General features: G+C 41.0%; 1 protein-coding gene across 3 annotated transcripts in view; it reads left to right on the forward strand.

Annotated features, from left to right (window-relative positions):
- ZNF644 (zinc finger protein 644) overlaps positions 1–7602 on the forward strand; it is a 30123-nt gene extending 22521 nt beyond the window's left edge. For all 3 annotated transcript variants that reach the window (XM_059822147.1, XM_059822149.1, XM_059822148.1), the window contains 2 exons: positions 5622–5724; positions 6225–7602. In XM_059822147.1, coding sequence (XP_059678130.1) covers positions 5622–5724; positions 6225–6417 — 296 coding nt within the window. In that variant the 3' untranslated portion in view covers positions 6418–7602. The remainder of the gene's footprint in view (positions 1–5621; positions 5725–6224) is intronic.
- Positions 7603–26113: the final 18511 nt, after the last annotated feature.

Consider the following 26113-nt stretch of genomic DNA (forward strand, 5'->3'; position numbering starts at 1 on the left):
TATGCAACCAATGTGTTTTTGTATTAACTTAGTCATTACCACTAAAACTGTTGTAACTCTGAAGTTTGTAAACTTTGCTCCTTGACTTTTCATTTGAGCAAGCTCAGTGCAAGGCTTGTAGACCAGAAAATACGCTTTTAAACAGTGGTTTTATTTGATATTCCACTTTATATTGCAAGTTTTCTGAAGAGAATTGTTTTAATACAAGATTTCAATAGCACACACTATTTTTAAACTTTGCTATGAGTGTTGCTCTTGGGGAGATCTCAGTTTTTCTTGTTAAAAAATGGTTGCAGTTGAGAGCAATTTTGAGATGTCTTCAGTTTGTCTTCAGCCTGGAACCTGTAGGGAGACAATGAGGATATGTTTATACAGGTTCCTTCTTCCATTTTCACAAAGCTTTTCTTGTATCTTCTATAGTAAACATAACTACCAAAAAGAAATCACGTTGGTTGATTATTTGTCTCGGTTTCTTGCTGTAATTAAATAATTGTGCCGTAAACATGAATGCTGTAATTATTCTATTCGGCAATTTTTCTGGGAGCTACCTAGTCATTACTGTTTAGTAAGAGAAATATAGTAATCTCTGCGTGTCACCAAAGTGAGACCTTTCCTTGTGCTACGTTAGCTTACGTACTAGTCTTCTGCTCAGTTTTTCAGTTTGTCTGAGTATGTTTTTGATATTGACTATTACCATACTGCTTTTCTAGCAGATGCCCTGCTTCTTCAGAGTCAATAGTTTGAGCGCATTGAGTTAAATCTTACCCTGTTTTTTTTTCAAATGCAACTTGACAGCTTTAGCAGTATAATAGACATAGTTAAGCATAGTGATAAATTTTGAGAATGGACTCAAGAAAAACATCCTAGAAGTGAAACTTTCTAGCCTGATGGCTGTTCAAGGTTAGTGTTTATTAAACTTAATTTGTGCCTATAGCTACGCAGTATGTATCCACTGTATAGCAAATGCCTGTCAAGGTTCATTTGGACGGTTAACTTGCTTTTGTATTAGTGCATGTCTGACTGGAACGCAAATGTGTTTTTTTTGTTATGCAGTCCAATTTTGAACAATGTAATGATTTTTAATCGTTCATCTTGAGTAGATGCTAATTTCCTTTCATACCTGCTTTGATGAATAGCAACACATTAGTGTTTCTCAGAGCATGTGGTAAACTTGCTTCTTTCTTCTAATTATCTTTAGAGCATTATACAGACCTATGCAAAATCTTCAAAATGCATCTCGCTCTTCTTTGTACAGTTGTATATCCAGCTTCCTTCCTGTTCTTCTCTCTAGGCCTCTTCCTGCCCCCCCCCCCCCCCCCCCCAAAAAAAAAAAAAAAAAGGTCTCTTGATACTCTCTTGCACCCTGGCTTTTTATGTCTTCTCTTTGCTGACTCTTTTCACATACTCAGTCTCTTCTTACTGTCTGTCATCTTCTGGGAATCATCACTCTCTTGGTCCTTGCTTCTGTAGATGGAGACTGCTTTTTCAGAAGTTTAGGAGAGAACAATAAAACACAGAGCAAGGAGTCAGGCCTTTGAACCAACAGTATGATTGAGGTAGCAGTTCATGCGGCCACTACGCTTCCAAATAATTTCTAATATTGCTTTGTCAAAATTTTAGCTTTGGGAAGTTTACTGTGGAAGCGTGTGTAGCCACAGCAGAAATCTGAGATCCATTGGCTTTGCGTGTCTTTATTCTGTGCTGTAACAGTTATAGCTGATCAACCGGCACGATGAGCTAATTTTTAGTATCCTATAAAATCCTTCAGGGAGCAAATTACTGGAGGGGTTTTTTAATGCATTTCACTGTGCAGTAATGATGAATATAGAGAGCAAGTGATTGAATTCGAAAAATTAGTGAATAAATATACAAGAAGGATAATTAATTTTTTTTTTTTAGTTTTTAATTGGCAGTGTTTTTAAATGGTTAATTAGATCAATTTATGCATGCAATCATTCAACTTGTGTTAGCTGACATACACTATGACAAAAGTAACGAAGTCTGAATGAAGACCCAGCTTCAGTCTTCCTGAAATGAGAAGTGTTCCATGTTGGGGAACATCAAGAAGCGGAGCATGCAAATTAGCATAGCTGCACTTTAATTTTGAACCTCAGACCATATGTCATGGCGTGAAGGACCTCCTAATTGTGACTTTTCTAATTCATGTTGTCTTAGGCATGCTCCTTTTAGCTTCCTGTCTCCATCTGCTTGTAGTCTTTCTTGGTAAGTGGTCACAGAGGTAAAGACAGTTTTTATATGCAGCCTTTTTACCTAGCATATATTTTTCTAAATAGTGTGCTCTGAAATTGAACTTGAGTGCCGCAAGTAGATTCCTCCAAAGTTTGATTGTCTTTCGTTTTAAATGGGTTGTTTCTCTGTCATGCTGTATCAGAGGTTTGGTGAAGTGGTGTAACTGATAATTTACAAAAAGTTTTTGGAATAGCAGCTAGGAAACACCAGGTGGCCAAACTTGAAGGAAGGAGGCTTCTTCCAAAAAGAATTGGGCCTGTATGGAGAATGAGGGATGATAGTTTGGGAGCTGTGATAGCCACAAAGTAGGCGTTAATGGCAGGTAGTTCCTCCCTCTCTGGAAATTTGCTGCAATTTCCATGCGGTTTACTAGAGCTAAATTATCCTTGGTTTCTTCCCAAAAGTGCTAAAAACACTTTCTGAGGAGGTCATGCTTTGTTACAGTAAAGGCATTGGAAGAAGAGTAATTGAGTGTTGATCAGAACATGGCTACGCTTTCTTATGGGTGAGGCAATGGTGTGACTTATTGATGCTTGCAAGCACTTAAAAGCATCATATCAACAGAGTATTTAAGTGTGTATGTGACTTTATTTAAACTTGTTACTCTCTGGATAGGCAAAAATGAAATTAATTTGTGGCAGTTACTGGTACACATCTCTGATAACTGGTGTTGGAAATACGGTTTTCAGTTAGCTTTACCCGGATGTTACTCTTTCTCCACTGATTTTGGAGTAACTTCAAAATGTACTTGTGCTGCTTTGTGCTCCTTAAAATGTGAAGGAATGTGTTTACTAGGTCAAAAGGCAAAGGGAACAAAAAATACCCCTTACAGATCACAGTTTTAGTATTGTTAGTATTTTCTATCTTTTGTAACAGCTTCTTGCTTGGGCAAATCTACTTCCAGTCTTAGCTAAGTTACTCTGAGAATGCATTGATTGATCTGAATTTTTTCCTTCATGTCTTTTACTGTGATATTTTCTGTTCTTTGCTTTGATTTCTCTCTCTAGAGCCTCCATCGTAAATGGCTCAGAGAAGATGCCCATTCTTTTGTTTTCCTTGTTTTTTATTGTTCTTGGAAAAGGTACCTTTCAAGGAAGTAGAAATTACCTCTCCTGGTACATTATGGCAGTTGCTATTTGTGTTTCTGTCTATTTGATTGCACAGTAGTTCAGAGGAGGTTTTTCTTAGAAGATTACACACAGACACACAAAACCATTACATTTCAGGAACTCTGTTGCAGAAGACCAATTCAGGTCTAGTAAGAAAATGGAAGCTCTCTGAAATGCTTGGATGTATGTGAGTAGAATCGAATTTCTTGATGGGAATGAATGTTTTAAGTTTGCAACATGAAGTAAATAAGCTAGTTCTTGTTTCAAATGCATGTAGGCTTCTCTAGGAGCCTGCTGTCTACTGCTTTTTTTTTAACTCTTATCAACTGACATCAACTAACTGACATCAGATGCAACTCATGGATGTTGTTTGCATTCGGATAATACTGACTTCTGTTTCTCTCCTTCCCATGATGTTCTGCAAAATTGGCAATGGCAAAGCTTTTGCTGTAATAACTGTTTCATATAAGTCGCCCCTTATGCAAATAGTTCTCTTCAGAGAATGGGTTTCTGGGTTTCAGTATTTTATCTGCTTACATTTCTGGTGATGTTGTTACTGATGTTGCGGTATGTAAAATATTTATACTACTTGGTAGTTCCTACAGCCTGAAAGATAGTTAGCTTTTTTCCTTCCTAATTATATTAAGAATATGCTTTTGATGGAGAGCATAAAGCATTAAGAACCCCTTAACTTCTGGAAGAGTGTATAGGTATCTTGGCCACTTCTCTCTCTCTCCCCCCCGCCACCTTGGGTTACTGCCTCTATATCCAGACTGCTTTCATTGTTGCTGCCAGAAAAAATGCTGTTGAGCCTCATCTTGCTGATGATGGCTTGACACATGGTCTGAAGGAAGTCTCTTTAGGTTGGTATCTACTGTCTACTTGTTTGATTAGTTCTCTGGTACTTTCAAACCTCAAAAGTTCATTCTAATTTTTCTAGACTGTAGGAATCTTTTAAATCTGGGGATGGAACTGGGAAGTGTCTGGTGTATATACAAGTTAAAGGTTTGGCTACAGGGTAAAAGCTTGAGAGGTACTCATTTGGAGGGCATAAGAAAAATGAAGGATGCAATCAAGACTATGTGTTCTTTAAATCAGCATGTTTTGCCTCACTAGGTGATGTCTTATGCTTCAGAATACTTAGAGGTTTATTCTTCTGTTTTATATTACAGGAGTGAAAACTTAGACAAATGTAACCATTTTTTTAATTTTACTGTTAAGATGCTTCAGTAGCATAGCATTATGCCTTTTTGGTATCAAGAGTACTGCTTGTTACTGTCTTTCAGGTTTCTGTGGAGTTTTAGTGTTGGTGTCGTGTTTTGGAGTAGAGTGTAGCTAGATACACTTCTTAGTTCAAGCAGTCCCAAACTTCTTCGTTTTTCTTGAGCTTTATCAGATGTTTTCATCATAACAACATCAACTCAGTTTAATCCCCTCATCCCCCAACTTTGGCTGCTGCTTAAGAATCTCCAGGATTTGTTACAGATTTCTTATTACATCTGTTTATGGGAGGTACAGACCTCAGTGCTAACTGAACCCATTTGCTATGCGTTTCCTGCTCGCACACATTATTTTCATACATAGTTTCAAATGCTTAGACTGAATTTAAAAAGTGGCCTCGCCATCCTTGTTGATTGTCCTAATACCAGCTCCTACTGCCAAGGGTTAATACATAAATTTTCTAAGATGCATTAGAATTCGGACAGAGTGAGGGGGAAGTTTCACTTGAAATTCTTAGAATAAAAGGATGAACTTTTGCTTTATGTTGAAAACAAATGGCAGGTGGTTTATTCAAACTAGAAATTCTTGATTGTATTAGCTGTCAGCTACAACTTTGTGAAGTTGTAACTTGGTTGAACATGAGTGGTCTTATGGTGGTACTTGAACTGTAAAATGAGTTCCAGGATTCTGACAGCATTTTATGCATGAAAGAGAATTTCCAGTGGTGCTTTGCTTCTGTATAATTCTGCAGTAGGGTTAGTAGGTACTTGCTGATAGTAAAACAACAGTTTAATGCTGAATGTCAATTATCTAGTCTTTTAAAGAGCAAGCACTGTGCTAAACTAAAAAAAAAGCTTCATGTATTTTGCCAGTAAATTTCTTAAAGCACACTGTAATTGTTTTGGATTCACATTATAATTAAATGTAGAATAATAAGGAGGTAGATGTCTTTTCACTACTGCTATAAGGGGTGCTTACTAAATGTCTGGTTAACACTCATTGAAGTATCACTTTCACATACAGAAATTTCTCTCTTCTTAGCTTTAGACTGTAAGCAAAAGAAGTCAAGGTCAAGATCTGGAAGCAAGAAAAAAATGCTGCCATTACCTCATAGTGCTGATGAAGTTTACATACTCAGATGCAGGTACATAGGGTTATTTTAATTGAAATAACACATTCCTAAGAGCTTGTTAATTTTAGTTAGAAGAAGATTTAAGATTGTATCCTGTAAATGTGTTTGTGATTTAAATTGAAAAAAAGGGGGGGGGGGGGGAGAGTTGCCTATTTTCATTAATATGAACAAGAGGACTCGAATGAGCCATACACAGGTACTAGGTTGCCAGCTGTTTCTCTAGCTAAAATCTTATTGGTCATGTCTGAGTAATAGTCTGTCCTTCAAAAGAAACCTTACATAAGAAGACCAGATTGTTATTGGTAGTGTTGAAAATGTAAGAGTGTAAGTTGTATAAACTGCAGGATTTTTGTGCTCAATTACTATAAATGAACTCAATTACTAAGGTTTTCAGCTAAAATATGTAGAAACAAACTTCAAGACAATTAAGAGTTTCCACTTAATGTCCTTATTTTATAATTTTTCGGTAGAGCTAGATATATCTTGATGGAATAATTTTAATATTTGCATAGGTTTTGTGGTCTGGTCTTTCGAGGACCTTTGTCTGTTCAAGAAGACTGGATAAAGCACTTGCAGCGACACATTGTCAACGCAAATCTTCCACGGACTGGAGCTGGCATGGTTGAAGTCACATCACTACTTAAAAAGCCTGCTTCAATTACTGAAACTTCATTTTCTTTACTGATGGCAGAAGCAGCATCATAGAACAAGGAAACATTTTAAATTTTAATTGGATGTAAATTTGAAATACTTTGTCATTTTTTAAAATAAATTGCTACACTAAATTATGTTTATAAATGCTAAAGACAGAGAAATAGAGGAAGTGGATTACAGTAACATCAAAATAAATTGAATACTTAACAGTTACAGTAAGTAGTCTTTATATTTTATATAGGGTGGAAGATGTGTTTTTAAGGTTTATTATGTTTTTGTCAGTTACTGTGTTCACTATCAATACAAGACCATTACATGTATGGCAGCCATTTTTAAATTGTTGCACATGGGTACTTAAAAGACAGATTTTAATAAAACAAAGAAACCATGTTCTCTTCAGTGTTACCCAAATCAAGGCTCTGTTTATTCCAAAAAGAATTACATAGTAAAATAAGATATTATTATATTTTGTTTGTATGTATGTAGTGTTTTGTATAATACCAAGAACTGCTAATACAATTTACTCAACTTAGGGCATTAAATATCATGTACTTCATAGTTCAAGAGACTGTTTCATTCAAATAGGGCAATTAGTACTATTCTATCTAGGTGTGTAAGTGTTTTTTTTTAATCACATGAGGCTTTTTGTACTAAAAAGTGGAGGGAAACTTGTTTAAACAAATTTCTAAGAGAAATATGTACATAATACTGGAAATTTGTGGTAAGGAAATATTCTTTACTTCATTTGCATTTCTCACTGACAATAAAGTGGTGCATCCATGCTACCTCCTACTTGTCAACAGATGGTATTTACCCTTATGTTTTTGTATCATAGTAGATTCAATCCAACTTTCTTTATTACAAAGCATCTTTTCGTTAAGAAGTTTGTTTCTTTATGATGATTTACTTAAAGTCTGACTTGCTTACAGAAGTTTGCCTCTACTATTTTATTTAACACTGTAGAAATGTACTAATAAGCATTGCTCACTACACGGTTAGAGTAGACTTTTCATTTATAATTCTGTTTAAAAGATTGATCATTTTAGAAAATTCGAACACAGATTGAAATGTTTCTACATATGAAGAGAATGTTTACAACTTAAATTTTAGAGCTTGTTTTGGATGTGATTATATGTATGAAAACTGTAACACTATGCTCATGCTAAGGACCTACTTACAGAATTACTGAAATAAATGTGCTGTGAGGATGGAAATATGGTGCAGGTGTCTTGGTCATGATGAATTGTGTTTGTTCATTTAAACTGTCTTCAGAACATGATTTTTGTTTAAGTCAAATCAGATTCCTCTACAAATCAATTTTGTATGCAAGTAACATTTCATTTTACTCATATAGGGTAACAGATACTGTAGTTAAGCCAAGGATATGCATTGATATTTTCTTTATATGTAAATAAAGTTAAAAGCAGTTAAAACAAGAGGAGTATTTTGGTAGAGTATATACATACCTCACTGCCAGTGAAATTGCTTTCCTATGGTATATCTCCTTACCAGAAAAATCTCTAAATAAAAAGGTTTAAAGAAAATCTAAATGTCTATAATGTGAAGCATTTATTTGCATTGTGTGAATTAAGTTTGTGAAATTGATTTGTGTTGCTTGGGATTAGAATCTTCTCATGATCTTAAGTAAAAGTACATTTACTTGCAATAAACTGACTTGTTCACAGCTGCATTACATTTGATTGGTGGAAAATCTGAATAAATGTCTGTCTTCCTGTATGTGTGCAGTTCAGAGTTAACACACAAAGCTTTTTAATGTTCTGATAAAATAGATGGGATAAAAATGCACAGCTGTGCAGGACAGAGTCGTGAGACAAGGCCATTCTAGCTCTGTCAAGGCTATCATTAAATTACTGCTATCGGGTGTTTTACTGTACAAGTTGCTACAGATAACTTTAGCTTTATTGTCAAAATTTATTCCCTTTTTTATTTTCTGAACTGGAACATCTACATCAGTATATTTACTGGAGAAAATATTTTAGAGATTTTAGGAAAGATAACTGGGATGTTGAAGTGTATTGCAGACAAGTTATGTGTATGCAGACTAACAAATTTCTAAATTTGTGTATGATTGTGGGATTTTTTTATACGCTGTGAAAATAGAAGATTTACAGCAGTGTGTTGAAACAGAATAGAGGGAAGTGATCAAATCACCTTGAATGTTTATGATGCTTTAATAGAGTGCTTGTTTACCCTTCTCACCAAAAAAGGTGCTTATGAGAGCACCATATTTTGTGGCTGTTTAACAGATGAAAAAAATCAATTAAGTGCAAATGATATTTATCTAGTATTGTTAAGAATGCTTGTAAGGTGAAGCCATACCGTGTGGAATTTAGCAGTAGCAAAAAACTGTTAGGTTCATAATAATAAAAAACCTAGTTAATTCTATTTAATTCATTGAACCCAATGGTGAGCTGCTTTGTGTAACACTAAAATGCAAGGTTGTGTCTGAAGAGCAGGGAGCTCTAGGTCTGGTTAGTTTCCAAAATGAGATTCTTCTGATGAAGAGCAGCAGTTTTCAGTGGCAGACTTTGAGTGGGTGCACTGGAGCTCTGTGCCCTGCTTGTATCAGATCCTTGAAAATGTAGTTTGAAATACATATAGAAGTTTGAGAACTTGTCTGATTATTAAATAATTGCATATATGGTTGATACGGACTGAAAGATGTTTCTTAAAAAAAATAATAGTAGAGTACCCGTAAGCTTTCTTTAGCCTCTAGTCCTCAAGTTGGGGCTATTTGTTTTCTTGGTTTCTGTTGTTTGGAAATACAGATCTTCTGTCACTACCTACAAGGAGATATAAATCCCCCTTTCCAGAGTTACAGAGGTTCTAAATAATCTGGTAGAAGAGACTTAATTAAATCAGTCACTTTATTAAATGAATCTCATGTTTTGAGATGTGTGGCTTGAGAGGTTCTATGGCAGTCTGTGCTAAAGAGCTGGACTTCCAGAGTTGCACATATAAACACGAGTGTTAGTCTGTTCACGCTGGCTAGATTGCTTTGGGCTAAGGACTGCAGTGGCGTAGTGATTTTTACTTGGTTGATTTTGGTTCCTTATCACAATCTTAAGTGTTTCTGGAGTTACCCTAGTTTCCGGTAAAGCTCTCAAGTAGCAGCCTTTGGAAAATTACGAAGGAATCCTCAGAATGCTTAGAAAAGCCTGAGAAATTGTAGAAGACCACCTCCCACATTTTGTAAAATGATTGCCTATATCCCCTAGTCCCAGTGATATTTCCAAATCATCTTAAAAAATTAAAACTCTGTTTGCATTCCTTGAAAAGAGGTTTCTGCAGGACCTTGGAAAGCCTATTTTGAAGTGCCTGTGGTAGCCACTGCCAAGTGGTAGTGTGTTCAGACTGTATGTGTGGAAAATGGGAGATGAAGGCAAGTGGATAACAAATGTTGGCTCACAAAGATCCTTGGGCATGTACTCCTGTTTGCCATATACCACTTCATATGGATTGTGAGAATTGTATTAGGTGGACTGCTCCCACAAGCTGAGGCAGTCCAGCTCTGCCCGCAGATCCAACTTCTGCTTTCTCAGGGCTCACCTTAGCCAGCCAGTGGCGTCAGGAAATGAGCCGCTGACCTTCTCAGTGGGAGAAAAAGCCCAGACCAGACAATAGGTAACACCAGCCATTGGGGAAGGAGAGCGAGCACCTAACGTGCCAAAGATGGGGATTGTAACAGTTGGGGTTTATGTCCCGGGCCAGACTTCTGTGTTTGAGCTATGTGCCTGTTCAAAGTCCTACCTTTTCAGCCACACTCAGGGAAATCACCAAGGTCTTTGAGGTAAGTGGATCACAGGAGGAACGCAAGTCAATTGGGGCTGAGATGTGCATCCATCCAGAGTTTCGAAAGGTCAGCGTCACGGGACGGAGATGAGAGATCTGTTCCTGCAGAGCTATTTTGATACCAATGCTTTTGCTGGGCCAATTGTGGCTCTAAATTATCCTGCACGTCAATAGTGATTTAAAGGGGTTACTCATTCAATCTTCTACCTGATTCTGAAAACCTACAGAAGAAAAATGTTGGCTGAACAAATGTGGAGAAATTAACAGCAAATAATAAGTACTTGCTTTTAACTAAATGGTAAGGGCTGTGAAAGAAGCCTGTTTAGTTGAGCACTATGGTTAACATACTTTTCCACTTTTTATCACAGTAGTTAATGGCCTGGATATTTAAACACCAGTTTCATATTTTAAAAAAATAATGTTTTATATAGTTTTCACTTTGTTTTTAAAAAGAATTTTTAGGGTGGTACTTATTTAAATAAGCTGACTGCATTATGATTTCAGATATTTCAATCCACCGTGCTTTGTAGGTGCTGTTGCCTGATACATGGGTAGCAATTTTGATGTAATGGAAACGTTTTGGCCATAGTGCCAGCTCTGTAATCTCTTGCAATAAAATGTTCCTTTTTAACACTGCAGGCTTCTTGGTGTTCTTCCCCTTGCTGAGAGGTGAGCTGCACGGCGTGCATCGCTTAAACCGGGGACTTCAGCCTAACCTGAATAGTTGCAAGGCGAGGCAAAGAGGGCAGTTCTGCTGGCTGTAGCTGCCTGAAAATTCAGAGAGTTGAGGCAAGGAGTGGGTATTTACATTCCGGTATTGGAGACCAAGAATGAGGATTGGTGGTGGAGGCAACATCACCAGAGCCGGAGCCCAAATCTGAAGCTGAATCACAAGTAACAATGGCTCTCGTGTGTGTAATCTCCCACTTTTTGCTCTGCACAATCCGCTTTTGCTGATGCCTTCTTTCCCAGTTTGAAGCAGTTTTTCCTACAGCGCTAGCTGCGCAGTGGCTTCCACATGTGGCTGGACCCAGAGTACTCTGAAAAACCCAGTCTACCTGGTGCTCTGCAATCCCTCCCCCCCACTAAGAACGAAAATGCAGAGGTTGATTAAATTTAGCGTGAAAGGGTGTTGGGGGTTTTGGCTGTTTTTTTTAAACAAGGGCTGGAGTGGGGGTTCCCTCCACACTGTCTTGCTAGAGTTGATACTCTGGCACTGCTCATTCTCATTTCTAGTTGCACTCTAGGCTGAAAAACTTGTGTTTAAAAAAGCAAAACAAGAAATCCTTCTAACCTTAGTGCCCTATTCCCCTATTAAGATTTGAAAGTAAGTCAGCTAACAGCCTTTTTATAAAACTTCATAGTAATACTTGGGTACAGCAAGTAGAAAAACCTTTTGGTGGTCCAAGTAGCTGGTGTCTGGCAGCAGCGGTGTGGCTGCAGTGCTTTCCCTTCAGGGCAGCGATTCTGGCTGCCTTAGCTCAAGTGCAGGTAGCTCCAGCATGCCACAACGGGAGGTGGAGGGATCTGTGCAGTGTGTCGCTGGTGACGAAGATGGTTTGCACATGGTGCCTGAAGACTGACATGCTGGTATTTTGGCTAGAAAGAAAAATTGGAATAAATGCATCCCTGTAGGGATGCTCTTCTCTAGGTGGAGGCAAAGTTTGTTATAAAAGCCCTGAAAGACCTTTCTTGTGCAGGCTCTGCACACTTTTTTTACTACAATTAAAACCCAAGCAAATAGCATCCTTGGTAACACTGAGCCCGGAGACCTCAAAACTGCAACCCTTACTCTCTAGTGGGGGAACGAAGGGAGCCCTGGAGCCTTCTCACAGCTTCGGAAGTGTTTGTACTATACATGTTGTATAGATCGCACCACTGTTGGGCTTTCGATCCTATTTTTTCACTTAAAAGTACACTTTTAACTCGGAAGAGTTGAGGTTTACATACCAAGTGATGATGATAATCCCTCTGCTTTTGTGTCAGAGAGCTGCAACATGAAACACGCTTACATGACATTTATGGTGAGTGTTCCTAAATATAATCTACCACTTTTAAAAAATCTGTTTATTGGAAACTCTGGAAACTTTGCATGTTTAAACATGTATCTTTAAGGCAGCAGCAGCTGTGAATCATGTTTGTAGCTCTCTGTGAAACTCATCCAAATCCATCCTCACTGCTGTAGCAACAAACGCTGAAGCTCTGAATCCCATTGTGCTCTTTGAGATGGCTTCAGAAAAGAAGTGGCTGATAAAGGAGAATGCAAGCTGACACCATTAACCTGTGTTTTAGCCAAATAAGGAATCGCGTGTCACCCAGGTACAAGTCTTGCTGACAAGAAATAATTCTTTCATCTGTCTCTTCCCTGAAAAAACAATTGTGTGAAAGTAGGAGAAAGAAAATAGCCTTATTTGGATAAAGAAGCAGGGGAAAAAAATCTTCTAAAACAAACAAACAAACAAAAACCCATAGGTTGAAACAGAAACCGCAAACAGGAGGAGACAGTGTAAGCCTGAGGTTGGCACTTGTTTTGTAGTCTCCGAAATCCAGCTGATGGCTGCATTTGCTGTGCCTCCAAATCTTCAGGGGTGCATTTGGGTTCCTGGAAGAGAGAAGGTTAGGGCAAATATTGTCCTTAGCTGAACAGCCAACGAGTAAGTTTTAACCCCAAACCGTTACAGAAATAGGCAGTGACAGGGAGAGGTTTTAAATCCAATTTCTTGTGTTGAAAATCAACTGTACCCCTTCCCTTTGCCATCTGGACTATGTTTACTGATGCTTTTTAAGTGCTGTGTATAAATCCATAGACACTCGCTCCTGTCATGAGGGAGCGTGAGCTGCGCTTCCCACATATGGCCTCAGTCACAAATTTGGTTCTGAAATCTGAATTTTCCAGGTTCTGTTCATGTAGGGATTACCACTCACTGCCTCCAAAAAATCTCTGCTCTTTACTATTTGGCATCCGTCATTTTATAACATTCTTTTCTCATTGAAATAACCTCCGCTGCTAAACCCAGTGTTCTCTGACTGCAGCTGACCACGAGTGTTAATAAACGACTAAAGACCCTGACCCAGAATGTGAGTGTTCTTCCAGGATCCCAAACTCATTTCTTTGCCCTCAGGCCCAGGTTCCCATCTGGGGACGGCACTTAGCTGCGTCTCGCTGGGCTGCTAACCTGACCATTTTCATTATCTTCATTCCTAGCTTGGTTTGTTTTCCCTTTCCTCAGTGTTTCCTTGTATCCACATTTGCTTTTTCTTCTTCATTTTTCATCCCTCTTGTTCTTTAGGACTTTATTTTACTGCTGGCTAACAGTGATGAAGCTTTTTTGGGCAAGTCCTGTAAGCTATGTCACTGTGAACACAGGTAACAGTATTGCTTAGTATTCTTCAAAGCATAGCTAATGGCCTGATTTCTGATTTTTTTTATATGGAGACAGTAGCTGTCTGTACCTAAGTGGTGGGGAGAGGAGGAGATGTTTAGATTTTAGAGTGACTTTGGAAGAGAAATTGCACAGAACAAAAATCCCAAATTACACGGTTGGTACCAACCCAGGACTCTGGAGTTGACTCTACTGTTGGGAGCTAAACTCTTGCCTCATGAGTTACCTTATGTAGCATGAACCCATCTGGGAAACATCTTGTACCATCTTTCTGGTTTGTCTGCGTAAAGGTGGGTTGCTGGCTTTTCTTTCTGTTTTTTTTTTCTCCCCCACCCCCCCCGCCCCCGACAGCCTTTCTGAAACCACAGAAGTATTTGCCCATCCAAAGAAGGGCAATGAAGCTGGTGAGGGGTCTGGAGCACAGGTCTTGAGGCGCAGCTGAGGGAACTGGGGTTATTTAGCCTGGAGAAAAGGAGGCTGAGGGGAGACCTTATCGCTCTCTACAACTACCTGAAAGGAGGTTGTACCAAGGAGGGTGTTGGTCTCTTCTCCCAATTAACAAGCGATAGGGCCAGAGGGAATGGCCTCAAGTTGCACAGGGGAGGTTTAGTTTGGATATTAGGAACAATTTCTTCACCGAAAGGGTTGTCAGGCATTGGAACAGGCTGCCCAGGGGAGTGGTGGAGCCGCCGTCCCTGGAGGTGTTTAGTGTAGATGCGGTGCCTGGGGACGTGGTTTAGTGGTGGACTTGGCAGTGCTAGGTTAACAGTTGGACTTGATGGTCTTAAAGGTCCTTTCCAACCCAAATTATTCTATGATTGTATTTAGAAAATGGAGCATTTGCTTGAATGATTTTTGTGAACAAGCAGCTGGTTAGCTTCTATGGGCAAAGGGAAACAGGGTTATCTGTTAAAAACCGGTAAAACCGGATTGGAGATAAGAATCTCAGCACATTTACTAGTAAATGATGAATGAGATAGCTAGTATGAAATTCTTAGGAAATTAAACTATGATTTCAGATTTAAGAGTGGAAATGCGCCAACAGTATCTGAGCAGCCCCCCACCACTGTCAGCAGCAAACAGCATCAGCAACCTGCAGGTTTCTGTAATTTCCTGCAATATTGCAGCAGCTGGCCCGGAATTTCATAAAGGGTGGGGAGAAGAGAGGGAAGCCCTGCTTTCCAGTTGCTCCTGCTGTAACACACATTGTGTGCTGGGCTGTGGAAGTTGTGCGATGGTCCAGACTACATTCTCATCACGTTACCTTAGAAATTGAAAGCAGCAGGCATGTTCCACAGAGTATCTACAGTTTAGATGTATATGATACCTACTACTGTAGCATTCTGTACCTAATACTGTAGCATTCAGATTGGCAGTGAACAGATCTTTTTTTACTTTTTTTTAAGCAGTAGGTGCTTATCTTGCTCTCAACTTCCAAATTTCAGATGTTTTCACTACCTTAACAGACTGAAAATGGCAATACTGGCTATCTAGTGCTAGGCACTTAGCTAGCGTCCTGGTCTCGGAGAGATCCCTGAATGGCCAGTGAGAGCTCCCCATCCTCAAGCAGTCAAGGCTGATGTCGAATTTAGGTGCTTTATTTCAGCTTTCTGAGGAATTTGACCAAAGCTGGAAAATCCGTGCTGCTGTTGCTGTTATTACCGTGCACAGTGAGAAAGCTCTGACCAGTTTAAGATCAAACTAAAAATTCAACAGTTACTGAAAATTGAACCAGATGTATTCAGAGCTTCAACTGCCTCCTATTCCAGCTGCCAGCAAACGGCAGCACATGCTGCCCGCAGCCAGCGCTAGTATTCTCTGCTGTCACAGGGGGCTCGTTTATCGTCAGAGAAAATCTGAGCACTTTCCCTACTTTTTTCTAGCTTTCCCTGCATGTATTTTCTCTCTCAGTCTCTTTCCCCTGCCCCAGGAGAGTGTTAGTTGTGCCGTTTTTAACTAGAAAGGTTCTTGTTAAAAGTCTGTGTTAATTCTAGAAGACTCACAAAGGTGAGATTTCTTACCCCTCGTTACCCTGCAGATCTGAACTACTCTCCCACCCGAAGGTGGTCTCTGCCTGCACGGGTTAATGAGGCCCATCTCCAGTTCTGTACCTAGGAATGACATCAAATGAAATAGTAAGTGTAGCCTTTCACCACATTGGTATTTTGCCTTGGTTAAGAGTCAGAATGGTTTTGATCGTACTCAACAGGAAAGCTATGAAAACAGCAAGGCAGTACAAAATCATCATGTCATTTAAGTGTGGTTAGTGCTGTAACTAGAAAATGGAGAATGGCAAAGCCATGACCATGGGCAGCAGTGCTGCAGTGGACCAGTGAAATGCATCTTCTTTAAGATATTCGATTTGAGACGTTAATAGGTGGAGAATAAGAAATGCAGAATGTAGTAGTTTTGAAAAACAAGTGCAGCTGACATCTGACGTGGAAAAACATACTGATACTTCAAGATCAGGTATTATGTGAGAACACAGCAAAAGTGATTAAACTACTTCAGGGAGCCTTACCAGGTGTACCTGCTGTTTCTAAAAATGCACGTAAGCCTGAATATTTTCTTGTCTCTCTTCCACGCAAAAAACTGCTTACGCAATAGAATGGGAAATGCCAAGATAAAAAGGAGAGCGTTATCTCACTGCAGTATTTTCATTAGGGCTGTGCAAAATAAGACATTTCCCATAAAACAGGAGGGGGAACAAGCAGTGGAACCTGTGTGTGCTGCCACAAGGCTGGTAATTAGAATGTAGCCAGGCAAAATCACAAGGGGGTATGTAATAAAAGAAAGCTTTAATGTGATTTAAATACCATGACGGAGTTGCATTCAGTGACAGCCTGGTCATCCAGTACAGTGTGACATCCTCCTCTATGGAGATGTATTCCTGCAAGAGGATCCTGCACCGGCCATCTGGCCCGGGCTGCAGGAGCGCAGCGCAGGGAGGGACACGAACCCGGTGGGACACACCCAATTTGCTTTAACGTAGGCACAGCTTCTTCTCGTAACAAAAGCTTGAATGTGGCCCTAATTTTACTTCGTGTGGGAGTATGTAATTTAAAAGAGATTAAACCTGAAGATACAGTGTATTTTGGATACATGCCTATAAATCTCCTTCACGTACCTTTATTGCTCACGAGCGCAGTGGGTAAGGTATGTGCTGGGCAGCGTGGGCTGTGGAGAAGCATTATACTCTTGCTCAAGAAAGTCAGCAAAGGTGTAATGCGCATCTGCAGTTACAGAAGCCCAGCGGTGGCAGGGATGCGTGAGCTGGGCTTTCTCCATAGCTTCCATTTGGCAGAGTACTTCTGCTTTTAAGTCCCTTAAAAAGGCATTGGTTTTCCTGTTGCCTGCATTTTAACTCTATTTTTTTGGTAATTGTCTGGTTTCTTTTCATCAGTGTGTGACTAATGGGGGGTGATTTATTCATTTCCACTTCTAAACTTCCTGTGCTATCTACTAAATGTCCCCCAAGTCTGGCGTGGGTGCGTGTTGCGGTCCTTTAAAGCATGATGGATTTATTTACCTTGCGCCGGTGCTCAAACAGAGACCATCGCTAACAGCAGGCAGGGCAGCTCCTTCTGCTGAAGTCCCAGCCCAAGGAGCCCTGTGCTCTTCCCAGGAAGCAACTTTGAGAGTGGATCTCAGTCACTTCTCTCTCTGCTTTTCTTGTCAACCCTTGTCTTGGCTCTGGTGGGAATTGTCCCCTTACATCTCCCTAATCCTGATAGTACCATGTTTAAACAATTGACCTTTTTTCCTTGCATGCCATGAATACATAGGCATAATATTGCCTCTATTTGGGCCACACAGTTTTGTTAGTTAAAATTATTCTGTGAAGTGAACAAGTAACTGGATACTTTATAGACATAACAATTCTATAAACAGTTTCTATAAGTTAAATATTTTAAATTTAAATTTAAATATTTAAAATTAAGTTGGTTTTTTTTTCAGAAAATATGTAGATTTCAGATTGGTCGCCCATATAAAGGATAAACTACAAGGATGAAAGGGACAATTTAAAGGCAAATGAGATTACTGGAGTTGCAGAAATCTTAGCACTTCACCTGAACAGAGAGGAATGCCCAAATACGTCGGTAAAGCAGACGTTAGCTGATGCTGCAGCTCTCTAGAAAGCTCTTCTCAGCTCTGCTGCGAACACTCAGTTCCAGCTGAACTGAGTGCTGTGAACTCACTGAGTTTCAGCCAAATACATTTGACTTGTGTCTTCTGCTTGCTTGTTCTCAGTGCAAACAAGGCAAAAAGAAGAAGAGATGTTTCCTGCCCCACTTGGGCTGATGCAGCAAAAGCTTTTACCGCGTGAAAGTCCTGAACGCAACAAGTCTTGCTCACTGATGAAATTCTGATGAAGACGACATTCAGGAAGTGAATTGGTCAGACAGGATCAATGGCCAAGAGACCCAGTGATACCTACACTAAGGGCTACCTATGCATCCCCTTGTGCTAAGGCAATAGTAGGCAGAGTGGAGACAGGGACCTGAAATTCTCCAAGACTGGCGATGCTTGCAGAGCAGAAGGTACACCATTTTGTCTGTCCTCTTTTGTGCCCCAAATCCCCTTTGTGAAATGAACTATTCTGGAACAAATGTGGAGCCTGGTGGAGTGTAACGGGTGGTCATGCTGCTGCTCCTGCTTCTGCTGCTCAGAACGTGAGCTTGTTTTCCTCATTTTAGGTTGTGCTTTTTCCTCAAACCTATGTTTCACTGTTTTTATATGTTGCTTTTCAAGCATAATGACTACTCTGAAGTGAGTGGCATCAAGAGAGGAATCAGATTAGCTCTTCAAGTTCTCCTGTGTGTCATTGGGAGTAAATGAGAGAACTGACACTGCGTGTGTTAGAGCTGTGTGCCTCATACTTCTGTGGGCAAATGAGATGTTCAGTTATTTCTGAGCAGTCACTCATCACGTTGGACGTTACTGCTGTTGTTCTTCAAGAAAGTTGGTAGAGAACTACTTTTCAGAAGTTTTCTTTTTACTCCAAGAGGGTGGAGGCCAGCAACAATAGAAATATCAACTGGGAGAACAAAAAAGGGTAATCTGGAAAATTGTCAGTGCTGGATAATGAGTCTCCAGGGCATTGGATTTCTATTTGTCCTGGGCTCTGTTTAAACATGTCACCAGGATTAAGGGAAAAGCATCTCCTTTCTATAATATTACAATATAATAACTTAGAGACCTCAAGGTCTTTTCCAGCACCTGTGTACGACCAAGGTAAATGAATCATTAAGAGATGATGCAGATACAGTAATTCAGATGCTGTACCTAACAGTTTCATTGGGACAGAGATTGCATCAAGCAGGCTGATGCAGGTACCGGCTCTATCTGCAACATACTGAGCAACAACTGCGGCAAAACCGGAAAGCAACAGCTGACCACCTATAACTCATTAAGTGTGTTCTGCAATAAGCCTTACAGTAAAATTTATGGAGCAGATGGGCAAGAAATGCTCGTGGCCTTAGGTGCCTGCGACTTTTCGTAAACAGATACAAGCAAATGTATTTCAGTAATTCCTCACCGAGGCTCTTGTGTCGTGTAAAAACATAAAATGGGCCTGCTGGAGAGGATTCTTGAACCTCGAAATGAAACCATCATGGATGTGATTAAAAATAATACTTGTCACTGTTACAGATGTAGCATTTGTTCATCTAATACACCTTATAGAAGATCAGGATGATGCTCCAAGTGAGACCAAATTTAGAGTGCCGCATATGGGGTTAGGGATAGGGGAGTTCTTAGCAGGGATTGTCACTAGCCAATGAAAGCCTTAATGTTTTACACTTCAAAGCAGGATGCCTGGTGGATCACACTAATGCATTGCCCCTCATTCTGTGGGTGGAGTCCTGGGCCATGATCCTGAATCACATCAAAACTGCGTTTGGGCTAACTGGTAGAGCTGTAAGGGAGTGGGACAAGTGGGTCTTTCCTTCCTTTCTGGATCTGTTCATGAGGGCAGCTTGTAATGCAGCACCAGCCCTGCTGCAAGAATGCTGCCCAGCGTTCCCTGGGCCAAGGATGGGAGCAGGCTGGCCAGGGCAGCGGGACACGGGTAAAACTGCGCCATGACTCCTCAGCACCCGCGTTGTCTCCTTACTGAAGAGGACTCGTGAGGAACATATGTAGGTTTGTGGTGGTTTTAGTGTTGTTAAATTAAATTAAACCATGAGCATATATACACACACACTTACATACACACACTTACACACCCATTCACACATGCACATGAAATGCAGATAATTTACAGTAGCATTTTCCCACTGACTTAAGTGAGTATAAAATTCCCAGATGTTTATTACTTTGGAGATGAAGGTCTAAGGTTACCTTGATGGACTGTGATTCATGTTATTCCCCAGAACAAGCCATTCATTCACCATTTTCATTTCTAACTTCAGTAACTCCACGGGTTTTTTTTATCCTTTCTAAAAACAGTGCAAAGGAGAGACAAAGTTAATTCTGGAAGCAGTGTTTTGCCTTTATTTGTGCACACAGTTGGCTCTGTGATGACTGTGCTTGCCAACACCCTGCTCCTTCATCCCACCCCTTGTCTGTACCATCCCTTTAGCATATAAGCTCTTTGAGAAAGGAAGCCTCTTAGTTTTGTATCTGCATAGCTTTTGGTACTAGGGATTTCATTTGAAGTGTCTTCCTGGTAATACAAATAAATAATAATCAGAGTAATGATTTGTACTGGTCAACAATAAATGAGCACCACAAAGAGCGTGCCAGGGTGAGACTGGTTAAGAGTTACTCGCGAGGACGAGGGGACAGAAGTTTTCACAGGGATATTCTCAGCCAGTTTTGTGCCATGATTTAATTCTCGTGTGAGAACAGTAACAGAAGATCTATTTCGTTTAGTGTATTTGAGACTAATAGCTATGAGAAGCGAGATACAGTAAATTATATAGTGTACAGAGCATATAAGCATGATATGAAAATCCTGTTACTGATGTATGAGAAGAAAAGGCCTGAAGCCCTGTTTCATTATTCCGTAAATATGCTGTGCTAGAGGCTTTTAAAGCAAGATGAAAGTGGGGAGGGGGGTTGTTTAATGTTCATTACAAAGGAGTCCTTCTCACACTTGGATGGGTGAATCCCCTTCTCCAACTGTGACTTCGTGTGGCCACTTGTCCGGAGAGTCCCCAGAGGTTAGCCCTAATAAAAGGTTATCAAAAACTGAGAAATGATGGACTTCTCGGTAATCAAAGTCTGCTCATAAGAATTGCCAGGTAATTCATTTACCTTCAAGAAACAATAGAGCAAAAATTGAATAAAGGAGGACATTCTTTTCAATAGAAACACGTAGTAGAAAATAATTTCAAATAGCATTATTAAAATGATGAAGATAATTTAAAAATTGGCAAAAGTGTAGCATTGAGGTGCCAAATTTTCCTAATTAAAAAAAGGACTTCAGCTGATCTCACTGGTGGTACGAAAATTATGCACATAAACTGCTGTGTGCAAAGCTTCCCTGCAAAGCTATGCATAAGGCTGGACATTTGACATGTTCAGTTCAGTACTCAGTATCATACAAGTAATTTCTGGGCTAGTGTAAGCTGCTTATGAAACTAATTACGGCTAAAAGGTACAAAAAAGATAACAAGACAGTAATAAGTTCATATTAGGAAACCCTTCTTAATATCAATCCTTCCTAACATCACAGGCAATGTATAATAGTAGGCAAAAATTGATGAGGGGAGTAATTGAAAACTGTAGCAAAGTGTGGTTAGAAAAGTGGGAAGAGATTTAGGCTTAGAGAAATATGATACTTATCTGAACGAGAGGGGGTTTTTTACTTTTTTTTTAGCATATTGCTTATTTGCTGGGGAAAGTCTTGGCATTATAATATGTGTCTAGGGAGGAGGACTCACGTTCTGCCTTAGGGGATCAATACCCAGACCTGGGATCACCTTGGTGATCTGGTTACGGACATACCTTAAACATTTTGGTGTAGTGTGTATCTGAGAGTCATCGAACCTGCTGAAATTCCTCCACCTGGCACACAGCATCTCCACACTTGCTGAGCCGCAGGGCAGAGGTAGGGGAGTAACGCTCGACCCTGGGCACTGGGCTGTCCTGGGTGAGATGGGGCACCAGAGCCGCACGCAAAGCACCTGTCCAGGAGGGACCGAGCCGACAGGAGACGGCAGAGAAGGGACCCCTCCGGCACCGTGGCTCTAACGCTCTCCTCAGAGATGAGATGGAGGTTCAAATCCCTCCAGGCAGAGAAGGGATTGAACATGGATCTCCTGCATCCTGGGTCACTGCCCTAATTACTGGGTTAGTGGATATAAAGGGAATGACAGCAGCTGTGGTGAATCCAACCTCTTATTTCCTTTGTGGGGTTTTTTTTTCTGTTGCAAGTGCCTGGAATGAAACATTTTGGCTGAAACAAAGCACTTTCCTCACGGCAAAATTTATGGGTTTTGTTTTGTTTCAGCAAAGAAAACTGGAAAATATTATTTCAGATTGATCTGAACGTGGATTTTCGCTCATTTTAGTTTCATTTAGTTGCTTTTCAGCAGAATCAATTATTTGCACAAACCTATTCGTAAATGTTAAAAACCACAATTTGAGCTTTGTTGGAGGACAGTTGCTGACAAAATCTCAGTCCATAGTGGTGCGCTGTGATCCTCCCAGTGGCAATAACTCCCAGTACAGCAGAGCTCAGTGAGGTGGTACGATAGGCTCGGACCTGAGAGTAGACAGGTACCGGTACGCACTATTGAAATATTGAACACTATAAATATATTTACATTGATTTAGAAACGGTTTAGGAAAAAAAGTGGCAGTCTGTATTGCATTGATGCCTTTCCTTGAAAACAAGGGGGCAGCTAGTCCCATAGTGCCTATCTGTGGGAAGTGCGGTTAGGTACAAGTCAGTGTGGTCTTTCTCAGGGAAGGATGACAACTTGGTACAAACCTTCCAGTGGGTCATTTTGGATGGCTGTGTTTGGATGCTTTCTTGGTGGCCAGACAAGCCAGCAGGTTGTAACAGTACTAAGCCTTAGTTATTGCTACTCACTGGAAGGAAGCAAGATGTGCTGTGAGGACCGAGCGGGTCAACGTCTTCAGGCAGAGAGAAGCTGAACCCCATTGTGAAGTCTGCTAAGTGAAGGGGAACTATGGACAGCTTTGCCAGACTTCTTAAATATTCAGGACTGTGTTTCATTTTTACTGCTCATCTGCTAGTTGGGAGTGGGTCACCGCAGCCGGCATAGTTGTAGGAAGCAAATGTACATGGTTACTCTACTTCTATTATTCCCTTCTTTGGGCCATTGTGGATTCCAATATGTCTGTTAGCTGTATTTTATAAATGACATAAATGTACATGGAACATTACAACAGGGAAAATATGACAACAGTAATACTACAGAGCATAATCCCTGCCTCTGGAGCTTGCTATCCAAAGGCCTGAACATGTTCATTGTACTTAGGGAGGGAGTAGCGTGGAGATGTTATCCCCGCTTGGCTTAACATGAGATTTGGGGTTCCGAGAAATGGGCAGGAAGAGGAGCTGAGAACTGCCTCTCCAGGGACAAGACATCTGGGTTTGAGCATCACCCGCGAGGTTCTGGTGCTCTGAAAAACTCTCCTGTGAGATGGGTAGGAGGGATTTCAGCTCCTCATTCTAGCTAATGGAAAATGTTTGGGGGTTTTGTTTTGGATAAACAAAACAAAAAGCTGCAAGAGTTTACGTTTAATTTAATTCAAAATTATGATTAAAAAAGCAAAGCCCAAAGTGTAGTCAGCAATTCGCAGTGTCTCGCTTAACACTTCTCAGGGGCAGCACACTTACTCTCACAGGATCCGGCTCTGAGGGGACACCAATAAGAGAAATGCTTGAAATCAATGTATGGAAGTTGAACATGAAGTAAAAGCTCGAGTGGAGGTAGGTGGGTTCGGGAGCCGTCTGCAGGAGAGGGACCCAAGGCTATGCAGTGGGAAGTGTGTAGAAAATGAAAGTATGTAGAAACTGAAATGTATTCAGCTGCAGTCATGTTAATGTAATCCATGCAGTCATTTCCTCTTGACGAGCGTATGTAGCACATCACAGAGCTGAGTCTGTTGTCAGGGGAAGGTAAAGGCAATGCATACATGTGCGCAAGTCATGGACGGAACAATGATGCGTGGGGTACGAGGCACGTAATGGGAGAAGCCACGGAGCAGAAGGCTACAAAAGATGAAAATACATTCAAGAAGGGCTGGTATTTTTGTGATAAAACTGACCAGTTGTTCATAATTAAAAGAAATGTTTCCCCAAGGTCACTTGAATTTTTTCACCTGGATCACAAAGCTGTTCTAATCTCCACTGATATTAGATCTTGAATTAAATATGTGCTGGCATCTGCCAGGGTAAGTATCTCTGGTTTTTTCCTCCCACCCCTTATCGGAAACTTGGTTAATCTAGAAGCAGTTAAGTTCTGGAAGGCTCCAAGCCCTACAGAAGGTGTTCAGGGCACAGTGAAACATCGCCTGCAAGCATTTGGTATCCCGCAGAAAACCAACATCTGTCTGATCCCGATTCCCATAGACCTTGTGCTGGTAAACGTCTCACCCACTTCCTGATGTGCCTAAGTGTCGGTGTGGCTTGAGCTCCATGGGTCAGCCACAAGGACACGGAAGCGATGGCTGGTTTATCCAGGTGGAATTATCTACTCAGGAAGGACAGCCCACGGTTTGGTTCCCTAAGACCCAAAAAGTCAATCTTTGAGCTATTGCTTTTTCCCCAAAAGTTCAATGTTTTCCAAGAAGGCTGCCATAGCAGTGTCTCTTCTAGTTTAAAGTTAATACCGAATTGCTTACAGCAAACAGCCCACACAATTCCACAAATCCTTAAATATTGATCTCCCCCCTCCCAAAATTTCAACTGGACTTGCAGTACTTTTTTATCCATGAATACCTCAACTGTATGAGGGCTGCTCTACAAATCTAAAATTTCACCTTGCGTTATCGGATTTTTCTCAACTCGGATTTATCATCATTACCTAACATCCTCCACAGCCCAGAGCATTTGTTGTGACACGGGTGGGGTGTGTGACTAGCTCAAGCGTCACAGGCTTGTTCAAGATATTTGCCTTCTTGTAGGTAGGAGTTAATTGTGGCCACCGTGGGGTTACATCTCCTGGCCGCCTTTCTGCCTCTCCCGTTACTCGTTACTTGCTCTCTGGTGGCTGGTAGATGGGTGTGGAGTTTGGTGTCACCCACCTACACCCTTTTCTTCTGTGGCAAGTGTTTAAAACCTGGAGGGGCTGTCGTGGGCCTCCTCGGTTAAAAGGACAGTCGGAGTCCCCGCCACATCTGGGCTGTGGTTTCTTAGCATTTGCCCAGGCATTGATTGCTCGTTGCTTATTAGGGGAAAAACTGAGAAAGGCCACTTCGTTGTTTGTTTGTACCCAGCATTTTTTTTGCAAGTAAATTGTCAGGATAGGCAGCACGTCTTTGATACTTTGTCTCTTTATCAGAGTCCAAGACAGCTGATGACATTATATTGGGCATTCATTTGAGATCTGCCGAGCCCGCAGAAATCGATAGTTTTCCATTATCGGGTCCGGCTGGGTCACTGGTCTGTCAATGAGCTGTTACAATCGCTGTACAAGGGTGAACCCGACCAGTCAATTGCTGCTGACAAGAGGAAAACACGCTGACAGCCGCCGGAACAAGCCAGAACACAGATTTGCACTTCGGTTTGCCATCCGAGGAGGCTGGGAGCAGGGCCATTTCCAAGATGTAGGGCACGCACAGAGGGAGAAGAGGCCCCGTCCCCCCCGCCCTCCTCCCGCCCGGGCAGCAGGCAGCCTTCCCTGCTGGGGGATTAAGGTGTGCTTCCCTGCTCCCAAACCGGAGACCCCGCTCCCTGGAGATGCAGAACCACCTTCCTCGGCGCTGCGTTTTCCCAGCCGAAAAGGCAGGTGCTAAGGGGGGTGCTGCGGCCGGCGGGGCCAGCCCTCCCCCCGCGGTGGCCGCCGTCGGGGGTGCCGGGCTCGGGGCCCGCTCGGCCGCGGCCGGAGGCAGTGCTGCACCGGGCGGGAGCGCGGCCCGCGGGGTTACCTCCAGTTCTTGTCTGTGTTTTAACACCGGCTTCCTACCAAACTCGAGCGCCGAGCAAAAATAAATATTTAGAAATTATCCCAATATTATGATTTTTAATTTTCAACTTTATTAACTTCTTTCAAGTGTTAAATCCTGACTGTTTTATTTACGCCTCCGGTCTTCTGTTTGATTCTCGCAGAAGTCAGTATTCACTTGCGTTCCATCATCAAACAAAAAACTGGTAATCAACTTTATCACTGGAAGCCAACTAGCCGGGTTTTAAAAAATACACTACCCAAAAGAAAGATCGTTTTCTTTAAATGAGAGGAGAGGGAAGTCTTTTTAACAGCGAAGAGCAAACCTGCCTTTTCTGGTAATTAGAAGCACCAGCCTTATATGACTCGCAGCATTTGGTAGCTCGAGCCGCGTCAGATCTCTTACAGCATTAATTAAAAAGAATTTATGTTTTTTTAATAAAATGCTTCATGTTTTAGCCCCTT

This window comes from Gavia stellata, chromosome 10 (assembly GCF_030936135.1).
Source record: "Gavia stellata isolate bGavSte3 chromosome 10, bGavSte3.hap2, whole genome shotgun sequence".
In the NCBI taxonomy this organism is placed as follows: Eukaryota; Metazoa; Chordata; class Aves; order Gaviiformes; family Gaviidae; genus Gavia; species Gavia stellata.